General features: G+C 45.3%; 2 protein-coding genes across 2 annotated transcripts in view; one reads left to right on the top strand and one right to left on the bottom strand.

Annotated features, from left to right (window-relative positions):
* Positions 1 to 26,663, top strand: part of hat1 (histone acetyltransferase 1) — a 232,113-nt gene that overhangs the window by 154,910 nt on the left and 50,540 nt on the right. The gene's annotated exons all lie outside the window — the stretch shown is intronic.
* Positions 1 to 26,663, bottom strand: part of smarcc2 (SWI/SNF related, matrix associated, actin dependent regulator of chromatin, subfamily c, member 2) — a 164,474-nt gene that overhangs the window by 131,551 nt on the left and 6,260 nt on the right. Inside the window, exons 2-5 of the mRNA XM_068024936.1 lie at positions 23,191 to 23,276; positions 17,669 to 17,750; positions 17,473 to 17,565; positions 16,328 to 16,397 (exon numbers count right to left, since the gene is read on the bottom strand). Coding sequence (XP_067881037.1) covers positions 16,328 to 16,397; positions 17,473 to 17,565; positions 17,669 to 17,750; positions 23,191 to 23,276 — 331 coding nt within the window. The remainder of the gene's footprint in view (positions 1 to 16,327; positions 16,398 to 17,472; positions 17,566 to 17,668; positions 17,751 to 23,190; positions 23,277 to 26,663) is intronic.

The following is a 26,663-nucleotide window of genomic DNA, read 5'->3' as shown; positions in this document are numbered from 1 at the left end:
TTAAACCCTCCCGAAGAGCTCTAGAAAACTTCCCGCCCAGGAAATTGGTGCCCCTCCAGTTCAGATGCAACCTGTCCTTCTTGTACAGGTCCCACCTTCCCCAGAAGGTATCCCAATGATCCACATATCTGAAGCCCTCCCTCCTACACCAGCTCTGTAGCCATGTGTTCAGCTGCACTCGCTCTCTGTTTCTAGCCTCACTAGCACGTGGCACCGGTATCAATCCTGAGATTACTACTCTGCTCGTCCTGCCTTTTAGCTTCCAACCTAACTCCCTATATTCGCTTTTCAGGTCCTCATCCCTTTTCCTAGCTATGTCATTGGTACCGATGTGTACCACGACTTCTGGCTGCTCCCCCTCCCCCTTAAGAATCCTGTAGACTCGATCCGAGACATCCCTGACCCTGGCACCCGGGAAGCAACATACCATCCGGGAGTCTCGTTCGCAACCACAGAATCTCCTGTCTGTTCCTCTAACCATTGAATCTCCTATCACTATCGCTCTCCTATTCTCCCCCCTTCCCTTCTGAGCCACAGAGCCAGGCTCAGTGCCAGAGACCTGGCCGCTGTGGCTTTCCACTGGTAGGTCCCCCGCCCCCACCGTATCCAAAACGGTATACTTATTATTGAGGTGGAACGGCCACAGTGGATCCCTGCACTGTGCACCTAATCCCTTTACCCTCCCCTGACGGTCACCCAGCTACCTTTATCCTGTAACTTAAGTGTCACTACTTCCCTATAACTGCTCTCTATCACCCCCTCAGCCTCCTGAATGATCCGAAGTTCATCCAGCTCCAGCTCCAGTTCCCTAACGCGGTCTGTGAGGAGCTGGAGTTGGGTGCACTTCTCACAGGTGAAGTCAGCAGGGACACAAGTGGTGACCCTTACCTCCCACATCCTGCAAGAGGAGCATGCAACTGCCCTAGCTTCAATCCCCTCCGCACTAAATTGACAACAGAGAATTTAAAAAAAATAAAGGAAAACCTTACCAAACCCTCCACACGAGTCCTTTTTTTTTTGGTTAGAGGAGGAGGATGGGTGGGAGACACTACACGTGTAGTGTTTCGGGTTTAGCCACTGCCCGAATATATAAGTTCACTTACCCAGCAGTCCCCGTGTCCGTGTTATATGCCATCTGTGTGGAACCTTTCCTATTGACAGGTTGAAGGGACTGGCTCTGCATGGGCTGAACGTGTTACGCCAATGACATGTTCCTCATGGTCATGGATCCCAATGACCTGCGGAGGATGCGTGAGTATCAGCAGGTCGACTCTGTGGCATCCTTCGCCAGGATCAACTGGGAAAAATGTTCTGGACTCCTGGTGGGTCAGTGGCGGCTGGACTTCCTGCCAGAGGAGCTCGGGCCTTTTGCCTGGAGCACCACCCACCTCCTCTACCTGACAGTCTATCTTAGTCCTGCTGTGGATGCCTGGCTAGCAAACTGGTAAGAGCTGGAGGTGAAAGTCACCACTCGCCTAGGGGGGCGCTGGATAGGACTGCTCAGAGTGGTGCCCTACAGGGGCAAGCACTGGTCATAAACCAACTGGTGGCCACTGTGCTGTGGTACCAGTTGGTCACTATGATCCCTCCCCCTGAGTTTGTCACCAAGAAACAGAAGAAACTCATCAACTTCTGGGACAAAAGGGCACACTCAGTCACTGCCACAGTGCCGAGTCTCCTGCTAAGGGAAGGTGGTCAGGCGCTGGTGTGCCTTCGCACCCAGGCGGCGTCTTTCTGCCTTCAGTCCCTGCAAAGATAACTTCAGTCGAGGATCTTCCTAGGTGTGTGCTGATGATGTATCAATTACGACACACAGCTCCTGTTTATAAACCTGCGGAGGCGGGGGGGACATGTGGAATCTCTGTGCCTCCATGTGGAAGCTTCCTGTCTTTTACCAGAAACTGATCAGGGTTTGGAACATGGTCTCCTCCAGCCAGAGCTCTTCCCCATCAGGAATGGCAGCTATCCCCCAAGGTCTGCTGCTCAGGAATCTGCATCTCCATCAGTATGGGTTAATGTGGCTGGTGGAGGAGGGCACCGGCTGCCAAGATGACCAGAGTCTGGATGGTGGAGGGGTGGGCTGGATATCACCGAAGGAGCTGGCATGGCGCATGCCCTTGGGTAGCATCCTGCTCATGGCCAAAGTCATCGAGAAACTTGAAAAAGTGGCGTTCAAACCCAAATGCACTCAAGGTGGCTCAGCCATGTGGTGCACTCCCATTCAAGGTGCCCCTGGTCAGACGGAATTTCTCATTGCTGCCAGGCCATGAAACCTCTCTCCGGCACCTTGGCCCCGCAACTTGAGCCATTCCTCAGAAATCCCCTCCATGTGGAGGGGTTTCCTGTTTGGGATGCTCTTGCACAGCCTCCACTTCCTCACCCTCATCCGCCGTCTGAACACCCTGTGGCATTCCAACCTGCTGTCCGGGGGAGGAGGGGGTCCCGGATGGGTGACACTCTACGCAGGAATCCTCTCTTTGTCCATTGGGGATTTGGCACGGAGGGTGTTGCACACGGCAGTTCTGTGCAGTTGGTGGTTGAGTTGATTCACAGACTCCCAGGCGACCTGTAATTTCTGGCTGTAGTTCATTCCCACGCTCCTGATCTTTGGCCACTCAGTACAGAGGGAAATGGACAGATTGGAGGATCTCCTCATGGGACTGCTCCTGGGCCTGGCCAAGGTGGCCATTAACAAATCCAGGCGGTGGCCATTAACAAATCCAGGCTGTGGGCAGTTGGTGCGCACTCGTTCCAACTGCCTGCCTCTCTCCCACAGCTACCTCTGCACCTGGACGTCCCTGGAGAGGGAGCACTTGACGTCCACTGTTTCGCTTGAGGCCTTCCACGACTAGTGAACTCCAAGAGTACTGGAGTGCATCATCACCCCTGAAAATGTCACTTCAATCTGATTAGCTCAGTTTCCTTTAAAGTTTCTTTTTTTTTTGTTACTGTCTATTAGTGATGCCACTTTCAAAAGGAGCACTTAGTTCCTCTTAATTGACAAAACTTCTAGTTGAATCAAGAAGAGGCAGGTACTGGTGTTAATTGTATGTTAATTGGATTTAATTGTATGCAAGTGGTGGGCATTAACTGTGCTCTTATAAATAGGAACAAACTGAAACTGTGGTGCTTGGGTTAGAAGGTGCACATTTGTAATATGTAGCTTTATAAATAAAAGCTTATGGAACTGTGTAAAGAGTAGCTCAAGTTCTATTCTTAACCACCTGGCTTTCTGGAGATATAAAATGGCAGCAGAGGATGGTTGCCGAAAGGTGAAGGTCGGAAATTAAGACAGAAAACTACAATCCTACCATCCTTGAAACCATTGTGGAAAATGGCAAAAAGCAAGTGTAAATTGTTGAGTATGATTATCCTCTGATGTTCTTGCAGTCTGAACCATATGACCAATCTAAGAATGAAGCGGATATGTAGACCAAGGTTACGTCCCTACCAAATAGGAAACATGGTACGGTCTTGGCAGTGTCGTTTCCGACAAGTAGTAAAATCAGAAGTGATGTATTTTGTGAGATGGTGCCCGTCAATTGGATAGTGACAAAGGTTTGGACCTTCTATTAAGAGTTCTTGGATGAAATTTACAAGAAAGATAATCTGTTAAATGCCAATGAGGCATGGTCAGAATTTGACAGATTTTGGAAAACAGCTGGTTGTGTATATCACGGGCTTTAACAGATTGTATAAAAGATTATCAAAATTCAATTTGGGGATCCCTCGATCAGTCCTAGTGTTTAAATTGCTGGATTGTGCTAAGGTGTTTCATGATGGACAGGCTACTGTTTCTAACTGGTGTTCGGTTCTTGGAGAAGAAGAAGGAGATCTTGTTGGATCAGATATCTGCTGCCTTGAAAAAAATTCCTGGGGAAATCAATTTCCTCTGCCTTCATGGAACAAGTGAAACATTCTATGGTGACACAAGGAATAGACGACTCAATGATTGCCAGATTTCGAAAGGGTCGAAAGCAGGTGTCAATAGAATGGAAAGTTTAAAGACAAGCAGAATGAGGATGAAAGCACCTTTAGCAGATCTGGCTATTACAGCAGAAGACAGAATTGAACAGCAATAATAGGCAAATGAATCCCAACAACACCCAAGGAACAGTTAATAGGTGCTTCAGGCGTGACTCCAAGTATCATTACGTGGAGAACTGCCCAAAGCGAAGAGGCAGAGTCCTCGAAATGGTACATGACAAAGACAATTCTGAGGAACAGGACAAAGATAATGATGATGAATCCAAACAAATTATACCGGTCACAAAGAGTTTTAGTCCCATGATAAATGCGTCAGTGGCAGACACCTTTAACTGTACAATACTAGATAGTGCTTCAACAGTATGTGGAGCAGATTGGTTACAATGTTATCTTGATTCACTAAGTAGTGAGGATCGACATGAGGTTAAGGAATATAAAAAGTACTACTTGCTTTAGGTTTGGCGATGGCAACACATTGAGTCACAGAGACTTGCTATTCCATGTAAAATAGCTGGAGTAAGCCATTTTATCAGTACTGATGTAGTCTCTAGTGAGATACCTATGCTGTTGAGTAAAATTTCTATGAAAAAGGCACAAATGAAACTTGACAAGCATGATAAGGCAATTATTTTTGGAAAGTCAGTGGACTTGCAGTTCACCCAGTCAGGACATTATTGTAACCCCTTGGCAAAACCTGATTTTTCTCATCAGAGTGTTAGACAAGGATTAATGGCATCAGGTGGTAAGAATCAAGAGAGAAAGAAAACAAATTGTCTCAAAGTTTCAAAGACAATTTTCTCACCCTACTTGTCAAAGGTTAAAAATCCTGCTAAAAGATGTAGGTGTGGTTGATAAGGAGTATACGAGGCTAACAGAAGAGATTAGTGAGAAGTGTGAAATCTATAAAAAGGTACTGGAGGGCGCCACCACATCCTACTGTAAACCTGCCACTGGCACATGACTTTAATGAGTGGGATAAAGACAGAAATATTTTCATCCTACATTCCAATATGTTCTCGGTCCAACTAGGAAGGGGGCATTGCTGGATCTAGTGCTGGGGATGAGGTGGACCAAGTGTCTGTGGGGCAACACTTAGGTAAGAGTGATCATCGTTTCATAACGTTTAGATTAATAATGGAGAAGAGCAAAGAACAATTTAAAGTAGAACTTCTAAATTGGAAGAGGGCTAACTTCAATGGGATGAGAGGGGATCTAACCAGGATAAAGTGGAACTAAAGACTGACAGGAGAAATTCTAACATAACAATGAGTGAGCTTGAAGGCATCATGTACATTCCAACAAAGGTGAAATGTAAGGGAACCAAAACCAGGGCTCCTTGAATGACGAGGGAGATAGAGAACCAGGCCAAATACAGTAAGTTGAGAGGGGAGGTGAAGAGGAAAATAAGACTGGCAAAGAGAGAATATGAGACTAGAATGGCAGTTAACATAAAAGGGAACCAAAAAATCATGTAAATAGTAAGAGGCAGGGTGGGGCCTAGTAGGGTCATATATGCTTAGAGACGCAAGGCAAGGCTTGAATACTTAATGTGTGTTTTGTATTGGTGTTTACTAAGGAACAGGATGCTGATAAAATATCGGTAGAAGCAGAGATGGTAGAGGTAATGGATGGGGTGAAAATTGATAGGCAGGATGTACTGGAAAGGCTATGCTTAGAATAGACCAGTTGCCTGGTCCAAATGGCTTGCATTCCAGGTTGCTAAAGGAAGTGGGAGTGGAGATAGTGAAAGAGCTTGCCATAATCTTCCAATCTTCCCTAGATATGAGGAGGTGCCAGAGGATTGGAGAGTGGCACGTGACACCCTTATTCAAGAAAAGGTGCAAATACATTCCTAGTAACTACAAACCAACAGTTTATCAGTGGTGAGTGATGTTTTAGAAATAATAATCAGGTGAAAAAAATCAACAGGCACTTGCACAGGTTTGAGTTAATTAAGGAGAGCCAGCATGGATTTGTAAAAGGCAGATCATGCTTGAGTAATCTAACTGAGTTTTTTGATGACGTAACAGAGAAGGTTGGTGAAAGGAAAGCAGGGAATGCAATGGATCTTGTCTATATGGATTTTAAGAAAGTGTTTTAACCACAAACGCTAGTTAACAAAACAGTGTCAGCTTAGATAAAAAAAAAACTGGCTTAAGGACAGAAAACAGCGGGTTGTGATAAATGTTTGTTTTTCAGACTGGAGTTTGGTAAACAGTGGTGTTCCCCAAGGTTCAGTGCTAGGATCACTACTTTTTTGATTTATAAATGACTTGGATATTGGAATACAGAGTAAAATTTCAAAATTTGTCCACGATACCAAACTTGGAGGTGTGGTAGTCAAGATGATACCAATCAACTGCAACGGGACATCGATAGGCTAGCAGAATGGGCAGACAAGTGGCAGATGGAATTTAATAATGAGAAGTGTGAGGTGATTAATTTTAGCAGAAGGGATAGGGACAGGCAATATAGACTAAATGGCACAGTTCCAAAGAGTGTACAGGGACAGAAGGACCTGGGGTTCATGTACATAGACCTTTGAAGAGAGAGTAGTAAGCAAAGCATATGGGATCTTGGGTTACATGAACAGGTATTGTGTACAAAAGCAGGGAAGTTATGTTGAACCTTTATAAAGTGCTAGTTAGGCCACAACTAGAGTGTTGCACCCAGTTCCAGTCACCACACTTTAGGAAGGATGTGAGGGTCCTTGAGACGGTGTAGAGGAGATTTACCAGAATGGTTCCAGGGATGGGGGATTTTAGCTAAAAGGTTAGGTTGGAGAAGCTGGGGTTGTTCTCCCTGGAGCAAAGGAGATTTGATAGAGGTGTACACGATTATGACAGGCATTGATAAGGTAGACAAAGAAAAGCTGTTCCCATTAGCTGATGATGCAATGACTAGGGGGCACAGATTTAAGGTTTTGGGCAAGTGATGCAGGGGGGATGTGAGGAATAACTTTTTTATGCAGTGAGTGGTAATGACCTGGAACTCGCTGCCTACAAGGGTGGTGGAAGCGGAGACAATGAATGATTTCACAAGGAAATTGTATAGGCACTTGAGGGAAATAAACTTGCAGGGCTGCGGGGATAGAGCGGAGGAATGGGACTGAGTTGATTCCTCTACAGAGAGCTGGCATGGAATTGTTAGGCCAAATGGCCTCCTTCTGTGCCATTATGGCTTTGTTGACTTGGCAACCAGATTTAGACTCTCTACAATATAAACAGTAAGGACAAAAGGGGTATTCAAGACAAAATCTTGGAGAAATGGTTAGGGACCAGACTGTAACACCAGCAAAGTTTCTGACTGGCAAATTCCCCTCCACAATGACAAGTTCAGAGAGATGCAAAAAACAAGAACATCGTGGTCATGAAGTCCGCATCTGAAAGTCCTTTCAGCAATGGACTCTGTGAAAGGAATCATGCAGTGATCGATGAAATGCTGCATCAAATTTTAACTGATCAACCAGACTACAAATTGACAACTGCCCTGGCATGGACAGTTCATGCAAAGAATTCACTTCAGATGGTTGGAGACTATAGTCCAAATTAATTAGTCTATCAGCGAAATCGCAAATTACCTTCTGTGTTGTGCGATAGTCCTCTTGTTCTAGAAGGGACTACAGTTGGTTATATTTTTTTCTGCACATTTGAATGCTTTACATGTAGGGAGATGGGCTTTCATCGAGGCTGAGGTCTCAGAGAAAAATCGGAGAGCTCTGAGGCATCGTATCAGACCATCAGAGTTCAATTCAGGAGATTTAGTATACTATAAAAGAGTGGGTATCTGGAATGGTAAGGCTTTGTTAAGATAATAGGTAAGACAGTACTGATCAAACATGGCAATCAAACTGTTAAGGTTCATTCCTCACGATTAATCAGAATTAATTACAAAATCTCATGCTGAGCAGCTGATAGAAGTAAATGAGACACCTTGTACCTCAAATGTTTATGTTTTGTGATGAAGGTTCTGATGAACAGAACACAGTAGATCAAGGGCTGGATAGTAGTAATGTGAGTGATCATGACACACAGGACGGAGCTATCACATCCAAAGGCCAATTACCCAGAGTGGGTACTTGAGTGACATATATTCCAGAGGTTCTAGTGAATGGAGGGATGCAACAATTGTGGGATGTGCAGGAGAAGCTACTGGCAAGTTTAAATATTGGCTGAATGTACAGGATGATGGCCAAGAAGTGAGATCCATGGACTGGCAGAATGGGGTGAAAGAGTGGAGAGTGAGAGAGTGCAGTGCAAGTACTGATAGTGAGTCCGAAAGTGACTCGTGTCAGTAAACAATTATGAACTAGAAAAAGAGCCTCCCGTAGTGGAAGAGGGCGATCTTGCAGTAGTCATCCCGACATACATAAAAGTGCAAGCAGAGGCCGTACCTTAAATAGGTTAAGCAATGAAATAAAGGCCATAGAACAGTCTTGTAACAGAACTAAAAGCAGAAGTCCTCTTGAACATGAAGTTTTGGTGGTTGCCAATAAACTTGAGGATAAACCAATAAGAGAGGAAAAACAAAGAGGATTGGATAGTTTGAGAGAGTTTGGAGTTTATTTTCAGGTACTAGGTAAGGGAAACCATCTTTGTCACATAGGTGGATTTGTACTGAAGATGTCCTTACAGATGGGACTTACAAGGCTAAAGCAAGGTTAGTTGCGAGGTGTTTTGAAGAGTGACTGGGTGATACAGATGTTAGGGAGGATTCTCTCACTGATTCTCTGGGTAAGTAGTCTTGAAAATCTTTTTAGATCTTTTTTGGTCACACATTCATGGGAGTGTAGATCAATTGACATTAAAGGGAAGTGTTTCTGAAACCACCCAAAGAGGAGCAGACGCAGAAGAAAAACAGTGGAAACTAAACAAATGTGTCTACGGCCTGAATGATTCCTCCAGGGTGTGGTATTTTTCAATGAAATCTGTTTTGATGAAAATAGGTTGTGTCCAACTAAAAGCAGATCTTGCAATGCTTTATTGGTGTCGTAACAGAAATCTTTCTTTTAGGCATCTTCATTATGCATGTTGATTTCTTATGGGGTAGTACTGCGGCATTTGAAAAGTGTTATTAATAAAGATTAGAGTAGAATTTAAAATTGGGATCAAAGCAAAATACTGCAGATGCTGGAAATCTGAAATAAAAACAAGAAATGCTGGAAATACTCAGCAGGTCAGGCAGCATCTGTGGAGAAAGAAGCAGAGTTAACGTTTCAGGTCAGTGACCCTTCATCAGATTGGACGGGTCTGCCCGTTCCAGGATTGACTTCCTGTTTGTGTCCCGTGCTGTCATGGTCAGATCCACTGACGTCAAGCCGGTGTTCTTCTCCGACCACTGCCTCTTACTGGCTGACTGTCACTTACAGGACGACCAGCGGGTTGGCAGGGGGATATGGAAGCTCAATGCTACACTGCTAACCTCAGAGAACGCTGAGGAACTCAAAAGGGATTACAAAGGTTGGAGGACCGTGAAACCCCTCTTTGAGTCTCCAGTTCACTGGTGGGAAGCGATCAAGGAGAATATCAAGAGGTTCTTTATCTTCAAAGGTGTTCCGAGGGCGGGAGAGAGACAGAGGGAAATGTCCCGACTCCAGAAAAGTATGCAAAATCTGCTCCGGCTGCAGTCAATGGGGGTCGAAGTCAAGGAGGACCTCCAAGAGGTGAAGAGCCAGCAGGCCTCGCTCTTTGCCACGGAGGCCTCCAAGATCATTTTCCGGTCCAGAGTCCGCTCCATCGAGCAGGATGAGATGTACTCGTGTTACTTCTTCCAAAAGGTACACAGACAGAGCTCTGTTATCAGCAGCCTGAAAGAAGAGGATGGCTCGGTAACGTCTTTGCAGTCCGACACACTAAGGATCAGCAAATCCTTTTATGCTGGGCTGTATGACGTGAAGTCCACAGACAGCAGAGCCTCCCAGTCCTTCCTGTCATCTATCACAGAGGTCTCAGATGACAGCACGAGGGAGAGACTGGACAAGCTGCTAACTCTAGACGAGCTGAAAAAGGCCGTCAAGTTCCTCGAGACGAGTAAAACTCCCGGAAGCGATGGCTTACCGGTTGGGTTGTATTCGGCCCTGTGGGACTGGGTCGGCCCGGACCTGCTGGAAGTATACAAGAGTATGCTCCTGGCCGGCAGCATGTCAGAATCCATGAGGAAAGGCATCATCACCCTCATTTACAAGCGGAAGGGGGAGAGGGCAGAAGTCAGAAATTGGCGGCCCATCTCACTGCTTAATGCTGACTACAAGATTCTGTCAAAAGTCATAGCCAGTCGAGTCAAGTCTGCTCTGGAGTTGGTGATTCACCCTGATCAGACCTGTACTGTACCCGGCAGGAATATCTCCGATAGTCTCGCACTACTCAGCGATACGATCGCCTATGTACGGGACAGGAGGGTGGACACCTGCCTCATCAGCCTGGACCAGGAGAAGGCTTTTGACAGGATATTGCACACCTACATGATGGACGTGCTTTCCAAAATGGGGTTTGGGGAGGGAATCTTCAATTGGATCAAACTGCTCTACACAAAGATCAGTAGCGCAGTCTCAATCAATGGGTGGGAATCAAAGTTTCCCGATCCAATCTGGAGTCAGACAGGGCTGTCCTCTCTCCCCGGTCTTGTTTGTTTGCTATATTGGAACCCTTTGCTGAGTCTATTAGGAAGGATGCGAGCATAAGAGGGGTGACAATCCCAGGCAGCGGAGGCACTCAGGTGAAAACCGCCCTGTACATGGATGACGTCGCCGTCTTCTGCTCGGATCCGCTGTCCGTGCGCAGACTGATGAGCATCTGCGACCAGTTCGAACTGGCCTCGGGAGCCAATGTTAACCACAGCAAGAGCGAGGCCATGTTCTTTGGGAACTGGGCTGACCGATCCTTTGTCCCCTTCACAGTCAGGTCAGACTACCTGAAGGTGCTGGGGATATGGTTCGGAAGGGCCCGGGCGTGCACCAAAACCTGGAAGGAGCGAGTAGCCAGGGTACAACACAAGCTGAGCATGTGGGCGCAGCGATCTCTCTCCATTGTGGCTAAGAACCTGGTCATCAGGTGCGAGGCGCTCACGTTGTTGCTGTACGTGGTGCTGGTCTGGCCCATACCCCACTCCTGCGCTGTGGCGGTCACCCGAGCCATTTTCTGCTTCATCTGGGGATCCAAAATGGACCGGGTCCGGAGGGACACGATGTTCAAACCTCTGGATAAGGGCGGGAAAAATGTACCCAACGTCGCCCTCATCCTGATGACTACCTTCGTGTGCGGCTGCATCAAGCTGTGTGTAGACCTCCAGTACGCAAACTCCAAGTGTCACTACGTGCTGAGGTTCTATCTGTCCCCGGTGTTGCGAAGGATGGGCCTGGTCACATTGCCGCGGAACGCTCCATCCAGTTGGACCGTGCCGTACCACCTATCCTTCGTGGAGCAGTTTCTGCGGGAAAACACCTTTGACCACCAATCCATCAGGCAGTGGTCTGCACGGAATGTCCTCAAGGCCCTACGGGAAAAGGAGATGGTGGATCCTGTCGGATGGTTCCCCGAGCAGGCTGCCAAAGTCATTTGGCAGAATGCCGCATCACCAGAACTTTCAAACAAGCACCAAGATGTAGCTTGGCTGGTGGTGAGAAGAGCCCTCCCCGTCAGATCCTTCCTGCACACCTGGAGTCTCACACCCTCCGCACAATGCCCTCAAGGTGGCTGTTGTGGGGAAGAGACGGTTGCCCACCTCCTCCTGGAATGTGTCTTTGCAAAGTAGGTGTGGAAAGAGATGCAGTGGTTTTTGTCGAGGTTCATCCCAAGTAGCTCTGTAACGCAGGAGTCTGTGCTCTACGGGCTGTTCCCAGGGACGCACACCGAGATAAACATCAACTGCTGCTGGAGGACTATCAATTCGGTGAAAGACGCCCTTTGGTCTGCCCGAAACTTGCTGGTCTTCCAGCGCAAAGATTTGTCTATGACCGAATGTTGCAGACTGGCACATTCCAAGGTCCAGGACTACGTGCTGAGGGACGCACTAAAGCTTGGGGCAGCCGCAGCAAAGGCTCAATGGGGAAAGACCACTGTGTAAGGTCCCCCCACCAAGCTAGACTGAGGGGCTGGATCCATGGGAAACCCCTTGAAATGTATCCGGAAAATCTTTGTTTGCTGTAAAATGTATATGGCATGAAAAATGAAATGGAAGGGTGGTGAGGCAACTCACTCCTGTATTGAAGGAAACTGACCTCCTTTGCACTGTTTGTATTTTTTGACTTGGTGCTGTTTGGAACTGGTTTGTAATATTTTTTTTTTTTTAAAACAGATTTTTATGAATAAAGTCTATTTTGGAAATTAAAAAAATGGAATCCTTTCCTTTATTAGCCGAGGTATAGAATACAAGAGCAGGGAGGTTATGCTGGAACTGTATAAATCATTAGTTAGGCCACAACTTGAGTACTGAGTGCAGTTCTGGTCACCTCATTACAGAAAGGATGCAACTGCACTAGAGAGGGTACAGAGGAGATTTACGAGGATGTTGCCAGGACTGGAAAAATGCAGATATGAGGAAAGACTGGATAGGCTGGGGTTGTTCTCCTTGGAACAGAGGAGGCTGAGAGGAGATCTGATTGAGGTGTTCGAAATTGTGAGGGGTCTGGATAGAGTGGAGGTGAAGGGTCTATTCACCTTAGCAGAGAGGTCAGTCATTAGGGGGTATAGATTTAAAGTGATTGGTAGAAGGATTAGAGGGGAGATGAGGAAATGTTTTTTTCACCCAGAGGATGTTGGGGGTCTGGAACTCACTGCCTGAAAGAGTAGTTGAGGCAGAAACCCTCAACTCATTCAAAAGAAGTCTGGATATGCACCTCAAGTGCCATAATCTTCAGGGCTACAGACCAAATGCTGGAAGGTGGGATTAGAATGGGTGGAACGTTTTGAAGATGGCACAGACATGACGGGCCAAATGGCTGCTTGGCCTCTTTCTGTGCCGTAAATGTTCTATAATTCCATGACTGTCCAATTCCAAGTTTTGTCATTGTCACCATTGAATATATTTAAATGTCGACTCTGCACTTCGGCAATCCCTAGTAACCAAGGCCGGGGAGCAGTGCAGACTGAAGCCCAGTAAAGGGGTCGGGGACCAGAGCAAAGTAACCGAGGATAGCAAGCATTGAGTGCCGGGGGCTGGAGCAACACACTAGCACCTGTCCCCTATTCCTACCTGGGATCTATTTCCCTTCCTCACTAACTCTGCAAAGTAAATTCAAGGAACTTTTCAGCCTCCAAAATGTGAGTATTGCCAGCTGATCATAATAGGAACCTTGAGCACAAGCAGTCAGACATTCCTCATATGCCTGGTCGTGCCAGACACATGAAGCAACCCAAACATCCCACTTAACCCTGCACTTTATCAGGCCCTCAGGACATCCCAAATTGCTTCACAGCCAGTGTATTTTGTTTGATGTGCAAATCGGACAGCCAATTTGCACAAAGCAATGTCCCAAATAGCAAAAGAATGACCAGTTAATCTGCTTTTGGTGGTGTTGGTTGAGGAAGAAACATTGGCCAACACATCTTGAACTTCTTCCAGTGGTACGAGAGGATTGTTAATATCTACCTAAACAGGCAGATAGGGTCTTTGTTTAATGTCTCATCCAAAAGACAGCGGACAGTGCAGCTTTCCCTCAGGACTGAAGTGTCAGCCTAGATTTTGAGCTCAAATCCTAGAGTGGGGTTTGAACCCACAACCTACTGACTCAAAGCAATACTGTTACCGCTGAGCCAACTTAATCAATAAATTTGCAATCGATTTTTGTCTATTTGCTTGTCTACTGACCTACTTGCTCCTCATTGAAAGTTTTTTCTATTCATTTGATTCATCCACATTTAATCAATGGGATATCTGGTAATTTAACATATCCTCAGGTTGTGTTGAACAAGGACAAGCGCAAAGCATAAAGAGAGGGCAAGAGGAAGGTAAGGAGAACAGCAGTATAGGGGCAGGAAGCAGGGCATGGGGGATGTCCAGTCAACAGAGCTCAGGAGAGTGAGGAAACATATCAAAGCAGAGTTGGCAACACTAGATAGTGGAGCAAACTGAGAGGAGGGGGATAAGGAATACAGTGGGGGTCAGGGAGCAGAGGCCAATTAGAGTAGAACAATGGGAAAAGGGAGGAGGGTCCGAGTATTTGGCTGGTTATGGTTGGTACATTTTCCTACCTATCTCGCGAAAGGAACTGTTTATCTTAATTGGTTCAAATATCAGCATAGTTAATTTAGATGGGATAATGTGAGCCAACCGTACAATTGTGACATACATTTTTAAGGTGTGGACATTAGATGCAAAACTTTTAACTGTACAGATGTTATACTTTTTCTTAATTAGATTTAAATAATAAATGTATCTGCTATTCTGTGTTGCCACCAACCTGCTGCTTATTTTGGACTTACGACCCACAATCATAAAATTCAGTCCAAGATTGTCTGGCTTTCCAAGTTCAAACTGAAGGTTAAAGTTTGGTCTGATCATGGCATTGGAGTGACCAGGTTGAACTTTGATTGTCTTTTCCAAACTAACATCAGGATAAGTGGAGCCGCTAAGAGAAATGCTCCGCAAGTCAAGGAAGCAGGCACACTGCATTTATCACTTGCTGGTGGGTAAACAATGACTTACTTCAGCTGCTTTCATGATAGAGAGGTTGTCACTGTGACAAAACAACCATTCACATTTCAGATAAAGAATCAGCTGTGGAATTAAGTTCACAAGACATTTCAAAACAATGGTAGATGGTTCACAACACGACTATGTTACTTTAAAGTGGCTGGGCTTATGAGTCTATGCATAACCCAACTGCTCAACCTGCAACCTGTTAGGTACGAGTTAGTTGCTGATGGCAACCGGTCCATCAGGCAGTGGTCTGCACGGAATGTCCTCAAGGCCCTACGAAAAGGAGACGGTGGATCCTGTCGGATAGTTCCCCGAGCAGACCGTCAAAGTCATTTGGCGGGATGCCTCATCACCAGAACTTTCAAACAAGCACCAAGACGTAGCTTGGCTGGTGGTGAGAAGGGCCCTCCCCGTCAGATCCTTCATGCACACCCGAAGTCTCGCCCCCTCCGCACAGTGCCCCCGCGTTGGCTGTGGTGGGGAAGAGACGGTCGCCCACCTCCTCCTGGAATGTGTCTTTGCAAAGCAGGTGTGGAAAGAGATGCAGTGGTTTTTGTCGAGGTTCATCCCAAGCAGCTCTGTAACATAGGAGTCTGTGCTCTACGGGCTGTTCCCAGGGACGCACACCGAGACAAACATCAACTGCTGCTGGAGGACTATCAATTCGGTGAAAGACGCCCTTTGGTCTGCCCGAAACTTGCTGGTCTTCCAGCGCAAAGATTTGTCTATGACCGAATGTTGCAGACTGGCACATTCCAAGGTCCAGGACTACGTGCTGAGGGACGCACTAAAGCTTGGGGCAGCCGCAGCAAAGGCTCAATGGGGAAAGACCACAGTGTAAGGTCCCCCCACCAAGCTGAACTGAGGGGCTGGATCCATGGGAAACCCCTCGAACTGTATCGTTGATATTTTCATTTGCTGTAAATGTAAAACTGTAATTGGCATGACAATTGTGAAATGGAAGGGTTGTGAAGAAACTCATGATAGTATAGAAGGAAACTGATCTCCCTTGCAATGTTTGTATTTTTTGGTGCTGTTTGAAACTGTTTGGCAATGTAATTTTTGCAGATTTTTATGAATAAAGTATATTTTGGAAATAAAAAAAAAATTCTCAATGCCATCTGGTTGTCAGTTTCACTCATTAGAATTGTAAATTAGGACAGTCACAATGTAAGACAGTTTTACCATCATTCTCTGCTGGCCACAACAGACTTTAGATCTCACATTTCAATTTTTCAAACAAATATCTGAAGAGGCAAGTCTGCTGGAAACATCTCCAGCCACCAGATTCCACATATCACATACAGGACTGCAACAGAACCAGAACTTTTCAATAATGGCTTTTTGAAAAATAAAGGAACAAAATAAAACTGAGGAATGATCAGTCAGAGCACGAGTCCGGTGTGTTTCCCAAATGTAATGCTCTGCAATTTTACTCATGACCATTGCCAATGTGAAACATAATTTGCCTTGGATATTTTGAGAGTGGGAAAGGGTTCAACAGCCTGGAAATAGTAGTTTCATTTCAAGATCACAGGAAATTCCAAGTTCAGCTAAATCAGGACAAAACAGAACTCAACTAACACCTACCACAGACAACAAATCTTATGTTGTAAACCAAAAGCTAAAATGTAATCAGAACTACTTGTCTGACTAGCTGAGGCTATATACAGAATCAAGAAAAATGGAGAACCATAAAACTCACCTTCTTCAGTACTGCCAGGAATAGGGTAAACAACGTGTGAAGCATTTGACTTGTCCTCGGTAACAGTGCCCTGTTAGAAAGCACTTAAATAATTAACATACAGAGAGACAGACCCCAACAAATAACACAGAGTTTAATAAACAGAACACATGGGCACAGAGAGGGCAAAAACTCTCTTCTGTGAAATAAGGCCAGATATATTTAGGCAAGGACACAGCACACTGCTTCTCCACCAAGCAGCACTATGGAATGGTGAACCAAAGTTTACACCCAGGATTCTGGCCTGTGCATGTCATCATCAGGGTGATGAGCTGACCGAAAGAAGGGAAGAACAATCAGATGGCGTCACCATGGGTTTACACATTTACAAGAATAAAACAAATACCTCACCGATAGTTCTGTTCCTTTATTACTGCTGCATCAACATCCTGGAATTCCCTGGTGATGGTTCAAAGGAGGCCCAACACCATACCAGGGCAACCACGGATCATGTCACCTCTATCCAATTTTATAAACATGGAACTATGTAGAAGGTTAACCTTCTGATGACCTTTCTTTTCCAGATACAATGAGTTTCAATACAACTTTACTGACGGTAAGGCTCATGGAAAGCGTGTCTGGATTGGGTTGAGAAATAATAAAGGATGTTACCATATTGGGGATACACTGCAGATCACTTAACTGTGGGGAAGAAATCAATGGTGAGATTTGGAGACAACCTAGAGAGGTTTCCAACAGGAGTACAGTTGTAATAATCGGGGACTGTAATTATACTAACATAGGCTGGGATAAGGCAAACATTTGTGGTCAAGTGGGTGAGGGGCCTGAGAAGCATCTAGAACTGTTTCCTTAATCAGGATATAGCATTTCCAACAAGGAAGGATCCAGTGCGAGATGGGATTCTGAGTAACAGCAGGACAAGTAAGCAAGCTAAAAACTAGCAAAACCTAATGGGATCACATTATAAATAGATAAGTAAAGAGGAGTTAAAGGTGATACAAGAAAATATTTACTGTTGAAAAGCTAAGAATGTGCGTGCCCGCTCAAAATCAGTAATGTGTGATACAAGTTTATATCCTGTGAAGACTTGTGCTGTAATGTTCCAACCAGCTAATCCCAACACAACCCTCCAAACACAATCTTACCTGGTGCCTCTTAATGATGTCTTTCAGTTTACTCAGTAATTTGGGCTCAATATCAGAGTTTAGATAGATGTTGGGCCGAGACAAACAGTTGTTCTGCAAAAAAAAAAAGAGGCTGCCTCAAAATCAGGGACAAGCCATACATATACATCTCACTCCACACAGAAGACAATTCTATCTCATGCAATATTCACCTTACCTGAACCAATGTCTTTTCGATAGTCATAAACATTTCCACATTGCGGTCCATGCGGGAAGGGTTCTGAAAATCAAAGCGTCGCCTAAAAGCAAATTTTATAAAGTTTAATTGAATCTATCAGATGGATGCTACGAGTATATTTGGAGAAGTGATCTGTATGGCACCACTGCCAATACAGAGCAATCTGGTATGAGCTTGAGATGACCAGCTACATAAACCTACGTTAGTGGTAATGGTAGATGCCGAGAAGTGAGTCAGCTGTTCAGTTGTGAGGTGCAGAAAGGAATGTGGCAAAGATGTAAAAAAAAAATAGAAATGGGGAGGGGGAAGGAGAAACATTTGAAAAAACACCTGACAAGTCTGATAAAAAAAATTTTAAATGCAGCCGATCATGCATATTTTCACTCATCAAAGCGACAGATGTTCACGCTGGGAATAGAACACTTCCCCATTTCAGCAGCCAAGTGTCAGCAACATACACTCCCAGGGCAGGTACAGCACGGGGTTAGATACAGAGTAAAGCTCCCTTTACACTGTCCCCATCAAACACTCCCAGGACAGGTACAGCACAGGATTAGATAGAGTAAAACTCTCTCTACACTGTCCCCATCAAACACTCCCAGGACAGGTACAGCACAGGGTTAGATACAGAGTAAAACTCCCTCTACACTGTCCCCATCAAACACTCCCAGGACAGGTACAGCACAGGGTTAGATACAGAGTAAAACTCCCTCTACACTGTCCCCATCAAAGGGAGCCCTTCTAAAAAAAAAGAAAAAAAAAAACGGGGATTAGATACAGAGTAATGCTCCTTCTACACTGTCCCCATCAGACACTCCCACGGCAGGAACATCATGGGGTGGATACAGAGTGAATCTCACTCTACACTGTCCGAAACAGACAGAGACACACAGATAGGGTGACTGAGATGGAAAATAAGCATTAAAAAAAAGAAAAAAAAAACAGGGTTAGATACAGAGTAAAGCTCCCTCTACACTGTCTCCATCAAACACTCCCAGGACAGGTACAGCACAGATCCCTGGGACACTCCACTCAGTAAATCATCCAGCACTGATACTAGGGCACCAAACACAGACATAATTCTGCTAAGTAATACCCACTGATTCCTCTCTCCAAGTCAATTCTTTGTCTTCCTCTAAATTTTACCTGCAATACCCACTGGCGTGAGCTTTAGCCTTTCATGTGGAACTTCAAAGGTTTTCTGGATATTCAGGGATATTACATTATAGAGCTGTTCCTTTCACCTTTCCTCCACTTTTCTGATGTCTATTATTTTCTATCCTGAGATTATTTTTCTTGATGAGATAAGCATTACAAAAATGGAAGTGGGGTTGAATGCAAGTGGACTAAAACTACCTCAGCACCAGTGCATCTCAAACAAGAACCAATTCATGGGAGTGTATTAAAGGCAGTAATCTCAGTTTACAGGTCAGATAATAGCGATAAGATGGATGCTCTTTAAACATGCTCAGGCATCTGGCAATTTTGGAATTTTGAAACGTTCAGTTGATATGGTGATGCATACAGGAGGCCTGTGCTTTATTAGTGGAAGGTACATGCAGGCTGCAGTTCAGCAAATGTTGCAGGCAGTGAGACGTGCTTTGTATTAATAAAATAGATGGCCCAACACTTTTTCTTTTTAATTTGGGGAAATGTGCTGTGGAGACTACAGGTGGAATTTACTGATATTTCAATGATGTGGCTACCCCTTTGCTCTGTGCATATGACAATGCTGCTGTTATGATAGATTCATAGAAACGTACAGCATTCAGCCTATTGTGTCTGTGTTGGGTGACAAGCAGCCATCCAGCCTAATCCCACTTTCCAGCTCCTGGTCTGTAGCCTTGTAGGTTACGGCACTTCAAGTGCATATCCAAGTACTTTTTAAATGTTATCAGGGTTTCTGCCTCGACCACCATTCCTGGCAGTGAATTCCAGACACCCACCACCCTCTGGGTGAAAAATTTTTTCCTCATGTCCCCTCTAATCCTTCTACCAATCACCTTAAATCTGTGCCCCCTGGTAATTGACACATCTGCTAGGGGAAACAGGTCCTTCCTGTCTACTCTAGGCCCCTCATAATTTTGTACACCTCAATTAAGTCACCTCTCAGCCTCCTCTGTTCTAAAGAAAACAACCCTAGCCTATCCAATCTTTCCTCATAGCTACAACTTTCAAGCCCTGGCAACATTCTTGTAAATCTCCTCTGCACTCTCTCCAAAGCAATTATGTCCTTCCTGTAATGTGGTAACCAGAACTGTACGCAATACTCCAACAGTGGCTGAACCAGCGTTTTACACAGTTCCAGCATTACATCCTTGCTTTTGTATTCTATACCTCGGCCAATAAAGGAAAGCATTCCATATGCCTTCTTCACCACTCTATCTACCTGTCCTGCCACCTTCAGGGGCCTGTGGACATGTACTCCAAGGTCTCTCACTTCTTCTACCCTTCTCAATATCCTCCCGTTTATTGTGTATTCCCTTGCTTTATTTGCCCTCCCCAAATGCATTACCTCACACTTCTTCGGATTGAATTCCATTTGCCACTTTTCCGCCCACTCAACCAAACCATTGATATCATTCTGGAATCTACAGCCATCCTCTTTACTATCAACTACATGGCCAATTTTTGTGTCATCAGCAAATTTCCCAATCATGCCTCCCACATTTAAGTCCAAATCATTAATATATACCACAAACAGCAAGGGACCCAACACTGAGCCCTGTGGAACACCACTGGAAACAGCTTTCCATTCACAAAAACATCTGTCGACTACTACCCTTTGTTTCCTGGCACTGAGCCAATTTTGGATCCAATCTGCCAAATTCCCCTGTATCCCATGGCCGTTCATTTTACTGACCAGTCTGCCATGTGGGACCTTGTCAAATGCCTTACTAAAATCCATGTAGACCACATCCACTGCATTACCCTCATCAATCCTTCTTGTTACTTCCTCAAAAAATTCAATCAAGTTAGTAAGACATGACCTTCCCTTAACAAATCCATCCTGATCAGTCCATGCCTTTCTAAGTGCCAGTTTATCCTGTCCCTCAGAATTGATTCTAATAATTTACCCACCACCGAGGTCAAACTGACTGGCCTATAATTATTTGGCCTATCCCTTGCACCCTTTTTAAACAATGGTATAATGTTCGCAGACCTCCAATCCTCTGGCACCTCGCCCGTATCCAGTGAGGATTTGAAGATGATCCTCAGCACATCTGCTATTTCCTCCCTGGCTTCCTTTAACAACCTGGGAAGCAATCCATCTGGCCCTGGCGATTTATCCACCTTCAAGGATGTCAGACCCCTTTTTCACACTCCTCTTTTAATGTCTGCATCAGCCCTCTCCTTTGTGAAGACAGAGGCAAAAAACTCATTAAGAACCCTGCCCACATCATCTGCATCCACGTGTAAGTTCCCTTGTACAACTCTGATAGGCCCTACTCTTTCCTTAGTTATCCTCTTGCTCTTAATGTACTGATAAAACATCTTTGTGTTTTCCTTAATTTTACTTGCCATTATTTTTTCATGTCCTCTCTTTGCTTTTCTAATTTCCTTTTTTACTTCAACCCTGCACTTTCTATATTCCTCTAGGCTTCCTAAAGTATTAAGTTTTTTGTGATCATCATAAGCTTTCTTTTTCTGCTTTAACTTACCCTGTAAGCCTCTAGATAACCAGGGGGCTCTAGATTTGGCCATACCACCCTTTATCTTTGTGGGGACATGCCTACACTGTGCCTGCAGAATCTAGCTTTTGAATGCCTCCCGCTGGTTTGCCACTGATTTTCCTTCAAGTAGCTGTGTCCAGTCCACTTTCGCCAGTTCGCCTCTCAGTTTTGTAAAATTTGCCTTCCCCCGATTTAGAACTTTTACTCCTGTCTTATCTTTGTCCTTCTCCATGATTATGCTAAAACTAACTGTATTATGATCGCTATCTCCAAAATGGTCACCCACTGCTACTTCATCTACTCAATCTATCCAGCCATTTCTCATAACAAATTCTCCAGTCCAGGCAACATCCTCGTACATCTCCTCTGTACCCTCTCTAGTGCATTACACATCTTTCCTAAAGTGCGGTGACCAGAACTGTACACAGTACTCCAGCTGTGGCCTAACCAGTGTTTTATACAGTTCCAGAACAACCTCCCAGCTCTTATATTCTATGCCTCAGCTAATAAAGGCAAGTATCCTGTGTGCCTTCTTGACCACATTATCTACCTGTCCAGCCACCTTCAGCGATCTGTGAACATGCACTCTAAGGTCCCTCTGTTTCTCTACACTTCTCAGTATCCTACTATTTATTGTGCATTCCCCTGTCGTGTTAGCCTTCCCCAAATGCATTACCTCACGCTTCTCTGGATTGAACTCCATTTGCCACTGTTCCACCCACCTGACTAGTCCATTGATATCTTCCTGCAGTCTACAGCTTTTTTCTTCATTATCAACCACACGGCCAATTTTTGTCTCGTCTGCAAACTTTTTATTCACACCCCCTTTATTCATCTAAATCATTGATATGTACCACAAAAAGCAAGGGACCTAGTACTGAGCCCTATGGAACCCCACTGGAAACAGCCTTCCAGTCACAAAAACACCCATCGACCATTAACCTTTGCTTCCTGCCTCTGAGCCAATTTTGGATCCAACTTGTCACTTTGCTGTGATCCCATTCCTGACCAGTCTGTCATGTGGGACCTCATCAGAAGCTTTGTTAAAATCCACATAGACTACATCAAAGGCACTACCTTCATCGAACCTCCTTGTTACCTCCTCAAAAAATTCAATCATGTTAGTCAGACACGACCTTCTCTGAACAAATCTGTGCTTTCAGTGATGAATCCGTGTCTTTCTAAATGAAGATTTATCCTGTCCCTCAGAACACTTTCCAATAATGTTCCCATCACCGAGGTTAGGCTGACTGGCCTGTAATTACTCAGTCTATCCCTTTCTCCCTTTTTAAACAATGGTACAAAGTTAGCTTTCCTCCAGTCCTCTGGCACGACACCTGTAGCCAGAGAGGATTGGAAAATGATGGTCAGAGCCTCTACTATTACTTCTCTTGCTTTCCTTAATAGCCTAGGATACATTTCATTCGAGCCTGGGGATTTATGCACTTTCAAAGATGTTAAACCCCTGAATACTTGCTCTCTCACTTTGTTAATTTGATCTAATATATGAACATACGAATTAGCAGCAGGAGTAGGCCACTCGGCCCGTCGAGCCTGCTCCGCCATTCAATAAGTTCATGGCTGAACTGATTACTCCACATTTCCAACGACTCCTCCTCCCCGATTGCAACCTCTGTATCGTTCCCTTCTTTTGTGAAAACAGATGCAAAGTATTCATTAAGAACCATACCAACATCCTCCACCTCCACACACAGGTTACCCTTACAGCAGTACAGGGTGAGACTCAGCTTGCCAGTGAGATCTGGAGAAAAAGCCTGGCTGTCAAGCTTATTTAAAGTGCGACATTGCCAAAGAAAATCAGCTTACCATCCTTGGTCACTCTTGAATTTGTAAGCAGCAGCTAGAATATGGCATAGAGCTCCACCAGCTTTAAAGTCTAGAAAGCATTTCATCTGGAAAAGAGAGGCAGCATCTTAGTACTGGCACTGAATGGCAGTCTAATCCAGCTGAAGATATTGGTACTTGTCTCCAAAAGCTTCCTTAAAAACGTAATTAAGTTTCCAAGAGCTTCCAAGACACACAGCTTTTATGAAGCTTTACGTTTGCAGGAAGAGTATACTGGTACAGGAAGGAGCTGTTTTTGTGTAAATGTTGGAGCAATTTGTGTTCAAGTGGAGGCATTCAGTTGGTCTTGGGTGGGGGGTTGGTTCTAATTCTGCCTTTGCATAGCTTCAGACTGACTGACCTTACACTTTCACTCCTGGAAAGTGGTGTGGGTGCTGGCGGGGCACATAGTTTGAAGGATTAGGGATTTTTATTTCAGACTGCTGGGATGCTCCACTCACTCTGAACAGAATACTTGCAGTGGGTACAGTCAGCATCAACTTTTGCATCTGGAGATATTTCATTCAGCTGTGAGAAGAAAGGAGCATTAAAAAGTATCAAATCAGAAATTTCAGAAGGGGGGGTGGGAGACAGGAGTTAAAAGGCAACCTGTTTCCTAGCAGAAAATATACTGTTTCCCTCATTCGTTTTTCTTCTCTCAATCATTGTTTCATTCTTTTCTGTTTTCCCCCACCAGGGACAGCTCGATTATCTGGCGGGTAATGGAATTGGAAGATAATGGAGTGTCCCCAAATCTCCTGTCAACAGGTGTTTTAAATGAACTGTGCTAACATCCCATTTTATCAACTGAAACCTTTTCTTTCCTTAAACAAATTCTGGAAACAGTGACTCCCCGAAACCTTAAATATCTCCTGACCTGGATTACAGCCCAGGAGGCTAAAGAACATGTGCCAGTGCTAGCTCTTCACACAGAGCTGTCTACTCTTTAACCACTGATCCCAACATCCTTAAATATCCCACCCAGTCTACTTCCACTCTCCTCATTCCCACACCCTTTAATATTCCACCCAGTCTACTTCCACTCTCCTCACTCCCACACCCTTCAATATCCCACCCAGTCTACTTCCACTCTCCTCATTCCCACACCCTTTAATATCCCACCCAGTCCACTTCCACTCTCCTCATTCCCACACCCTTTAATATTCCACCCAGTCTACTTCCACTCTCCTCACTCCCCACACCCTTTAAAATACCACCCAGTCTACTTCCACTCTCCTCACTCCCACACCCTTCAATATCCCACCCAGTCTACTTCCACTCTCCTCACTCTCACACCCTTTAATATCCCACCCAGTCTACTTCCACTCTCCTCACTCCCACACCCTTTAATATTCCACCCAGTCTACTTCCACTCTCCTCACTCCCACACCCTTTAACATTCCACCCAGTCTACTTCCACTCTCCTCACTCCCACACCCTTTAATATCCCACCCAGTCTACTTCCACTCTCCTCACTCCCACACCCTTTAATATCCCACCCAGTCTACTTCCACTCTCCTCACTCCCACACCCTTTAATATCCCACCCAGTCTACTTCCACTCTCCTCACTCCCACACCCTTTAACATTCCACCCAGTCTACTTCCACTCTCCTCACTCTCACACCCTTTAATATCCCACCCAGTCTACTTCCACTCTCCTCACTCCCACACCCTTTAACATTCCACCCAGTCTACTTCCACTCTCCTCACTCTCACACCCTTTAATATCCCACCCAGTCTACTTCCACTCTCCTCACTCCCACACCCTTTAACATTCCACCCAGTCTACTTCCACTCTCCTCACTCCCACACCCTTTAATATTCCACCCAGTCTACTTCCACTCTCCTCACTCCCACACCCTTTAACATTCCACCCAGTCTACTTCCACTCTCCTCACTCCCACACCCTTTAACATTCCACCCAGTCTACTTTCACTCTCCTCACTCCCACACCCTTTAATATTCCACCCAGTCTACTTCCATCCTCCTCACTCCCCACACCCTTTAATATCCCACCCAGTCTACTTCCACTCTCCTCACTCCCACACCCTTTAACATTCCACCCAGTCAACTTCCACTCTCCTCACTCCCACACCCTTTAATATTCCACCCAGTCAACTTCCACTCTCCCCCTCACTCCCCACACCCTTTAACATTCCACCCAATCTACTTCCACTCTCCCTCTCACTCCCCACAACCTTTAATATCCCACCCAGTCTAATCCCACTCTCCCCCCTCACTCCCCACACCCTTTAATATTCCACCTAGTCTACTTGCACTCTCCTCACACCCCACACCCTTTAATATCCCACCCAGTCTAATCCCACTCTCCCTCTCACTCCCCACACCCTTTAATATCCCACCCAGTCTAATCTCACTCTCCACACCCTTTAATATCCCACCCAGTCTAATCCCACTCTCCACACCCTTTAATATCCCACCCAGTCTAATCCCACTCTTCCTCTCACTCTCCACACCCTTTAATATCCCACCCAGTCTAATCCCGCTCTCCCCCCTCACTCCCCAAGCCATTTAATATCCCACCCAGTCTAATTCCACTCTCCTCACTCCCCACATTCTTTAATGTTCCACCCAGTCTAATCCCACTCTCCCTCTCACTCCCCACACCCTTTAATATTCCACCCAGTCTACTTCCACTCTCCTCACTCCCACACCCTTTAATATCCCACCCAGTCTAATCCCACTCTCCGTCTCACTCCCCACACCCTTTAATATTCCACCCAGTCTACTTCCACTCTCCTCACTCCCCACACCCTTTAACATTCCACCCTGTCTAATTCCACTCTCCTCACTCCCACACCCTTTAATATTCATTAGAATTAGAACATTACAGCGCAGTACAGGCCCTTCGGCCCTCGATGTTGCGCCGACCTGTGAAACCATCTGACCTACACTATTCCATTTTCATCCATATGTCTATCCAATGACCACTTAAATGCCCTTAAAGTTGGCGAGTCTACAACTGTTGCAGGCAGGGCGTTCCACGCCCCTACTACTCTCTGAGTAAAGAAACTACCTCTAACATCTGTCCTATATCTATCACCCCTCAACTTAAAGCTATGTCCCCTCGTGTTTGCCATCACCATCCGAGGAAAAAGACTCTCACTATCCACCCTATCTAACCCTGTGATTATCTTATATGTCTCTATTAAGTCACCTCTCCTCCTCCTTCTCTCCAACGAAAACAACCTCAAGTCCCTCAGCCTTTCCTCATAAGACCTTCCCTCCATACCAGGCAACATCCTAGTAAATCTCCTCTGCACCCTTTCCAAAGCTTCCACATTCTTCCTATAATGCGGTGACCAGAACTGCACGCAATACTCCAGGTGCGGCCTCACCAGAGTTTTGTACAGCTGCAGCATGACCTCGTGGCTCCGAAACTCGATCCCCCTACTAATAAAAGCTAACACACCATATGCCTTCTTAACAGCCC

The sequence above is a fragment of the Heterodontus francisci genome, chromosome X (assembly GCF_036365525.1).
Source record: "Heterodontus francisci isolate sHetFra1 chromosome X, sHetFra1.hap1, whole genome shotgun sequence".
NCBI lineage: Eukaryota > Metazoa > Chordata > Chondrichthyes > Heterodontiformes > Heterodontidae > Heterodontus > Heterodontus francisci.
Note: the sequence above shows the minus strand (reverse complement) of the source record. Positions and strands in the feature narration are given on the sequence as shown.